This window comes from Anneissia japonica, unplaced genomic scaffold (assembly GCF_011630105.1).
Source record: "Anneissia japonica isolate Jap-2015-1 unplaced genomic scaffold, ASM1163010v1 scaffold102872_len2471_cov258, whole genome shotgun sequence".
In the NCBI taxonomy this organism is placed as follows: Eukaryota; Metazoa; Echinodermata; class Crinoidea; order Comatulida; family Comatulidae; genus Anneissia; species Anneissia japonica.
In genome coordinates, this window is record NW_022703176.1 from 1 (window position 1) to 2,471 (window position 2,471).

General features: G+C 32.6%; 1 protein-coding gene across 1 annotated transcript; it reads right to left on the reverse strand.

Annotated features, from left to right (window-relative positions):
• Positions 1-62: 62 nt before the first annotated feature.
• LOC117104317 (cell cycle control protein 50A-like) lies at positions 63-1,698 on the reverse strand (the record flags this gene model as incomplete). The annotated part of the gene is made up of 3 exons (XM_033245106.1): positions 63-389; positions 1,126-1,263; positions 1,565-1,698. Coding segments are annotated over 3 exons (506 nt in total), but the record flags the coding sequence as incomplete, so codon positions are not given.
• Between the last annotated feature and the right edge of the window lie 773 nt (positions 1,699-2,471).

Consider the following 2,471-nt stretch of genomic DNA (forward strand, 5'->3'; position numbering starts at 1 on the left):
ATTTAAATGATAATTTACTTTATATATATTGTATGAACTTTTCATTTCTTTTAAATAAATGATAACAAATGGTTTACTTTTTAGTTCAATTTTTATTATATCATTGTTCATAACTAAATAAAATTGGGCAAAAACTTTCCCTCTTAAAAATGCTTTCAATTACAAAAAAATGTACCATTGAAGAGACTGTTTGCAATTGCTCCACAAGGCAAAATAGCTACACTTTCCAGTTCTCCTGTTCTATTGGTTTCTTCAAACTGGTATGGGGCACACTCTTTTGCTGGCTCAGTTACTTTTTGGCCTAACAGTTGAAGGTCATCTCGAGAGTTGACATAACGGCGATGATTCTGATAATAGTTTTCCAGGCGGTAGTAGATATACACTTGTTTCTGATAAACATTTAAAAATCAAATTAATTTTGAGATAAAAAAACTTAACATGTTGCCCTCTACTAAAAATGTGAAAATTGTAGAAACAACATAAACCCCTGGTTCACATCAAAAGGATTATGGGGTTGCCAAACCATGTACAGAAACACTCTTCCTTCTTGGCTTGGCTCTCCTCCTGTATATGTTTATGAGAAAATTAATATATTATTACTGTTTTTGTTTAAAAAGTTTATAAATATTCCTTGTAAAGTAAGCAATTACCCTCCTGTAGATGGCAAATCCCATTTGCTGTTGGTTTGGATATTTAATTAAAATAAAATAAAATTATAAGTTTAAGTATGAAGCAGAATACACTAGTTTGTTGAAGGTGTCAATATTAATACTGTAAATTTAAATCCAAAGAGATAGTCTAGATATAACATTATTACTATTGTATTCACATCTTACTAATCAGTGGCGTACCCAGGATTTCAAGGAGGGTGCTGAACAGTAGAAGGGACATATAAATAAGAAAGCAAGAATTTTGTTCAGAAAATGGACTTTTCATGACAAATTTATCCTTGTTAATGTATAAAGTAAACTTAGTTTGCCATTTACTGCCATTAATATACTATTATTGTTTCCACATTTGAACAAGTCATAAGTGGTGTTGGTAGAAGTGGTGGTGGTGGTGGTGTCAGCCAGCCACAGGGGCAACAACAAGTAATACTACCAGTTTTAAATTCATGACACGTACTTTATAATCCTCTGTCAAGTTGAAAGGAATCTTACATATGCAAGTATTTCCAAGCTCTGTCACATTGGTAAAAAACACAGGACAAGTCTCTCCATTGTCTTGCTCACAGTCGGTGTAATTTAAGATTTTCTCCTTCACCTACAATTAAAAACATTCCAGTGGACAACATTGATTTCTGTATATTTATACAGGTCTGAAATGCAACAATATACATACAATGCTAATTTTCTGAAGCATCTTTACAGGACCTTCAATATATAAAATGTTCCTGTTACTTTTCCATAACATGTTTCAAAGGTAAGTTGGATAATGTTAAGCAGAGTTATTACACATGTTGTGTTAAAGAGAGATTGGAAAGTGATGTAAAATAGTGATTACCTGCATTGAGTTTTTCTTACATTGAAGTTGGGTTGTTTAATTAAAATAGATGTAAACTCACATTGTTTGACGTAACAAGAAATCCAACACCAAGAGGTATGAAGATAATTCCCACAATGAAGAATGCTGGTAACACTGTCCCAGCTGTTAAAATTGGCTGCCATGCAGGTAACCTCTGCTGTTTGAAAGCAGTATCTGTATTGAAGACAAAAAAGTAAATAATATAATCTTTCTGAATTAATAGCAAAGTACAACATATGTATTGTTATGAAAGATTGTTGAAGTTATAGCCCTAGTACTGAACTGCCTAACAATAGTAAGTATGCCTACTCAATGCACTTAAAAAAAACACATTTCTCTGAAAGAACTGATGATGTTATGCTCTTCAAAAGAAAAAAAAAACAAAGACAAAGCATTTATCCATTAAGATAGTTCATTATACACAGCAAAACTAACATTCTGACATACCATGAAGGAATAAACCTCAATGGAAATACACTGTACCAAGTAGTGCTTAAGATACAAGAGCAAGCGAATGGATGTCGGTTCGAGAAGATGCAATTAGTGGAAACTATATTCAAGGGTGAAATTATACAAAACAAATGATGAGACCATTGTTTGTTTCCCGACACGATAGCATGCATTTCGATACTTGGATTATACTATCTTATTCCAGATTAATCAGTGGACATTTCGGTTCTTGTTTGTATTTTAGATTGATTGAAATTGTTTTTTTGGGGTTTTAATCTGGATCTGGACAATTAATCGGTAACTTTTTTTGGAGCATCACACCAATTGGGTCAGAGTTGCAGTCTCTCAGGTTGCCAGGAAAGTGAAAAATGATAGGAATATAATATTTAATACCAAATGCACTGTGTAACTAAGGTTTTCAATGGTTTTTGGTAATTAAATAATAATTCCATGTTTTCAATTACATTCCTGCCAAATCTGACCACCACCGCTAACAA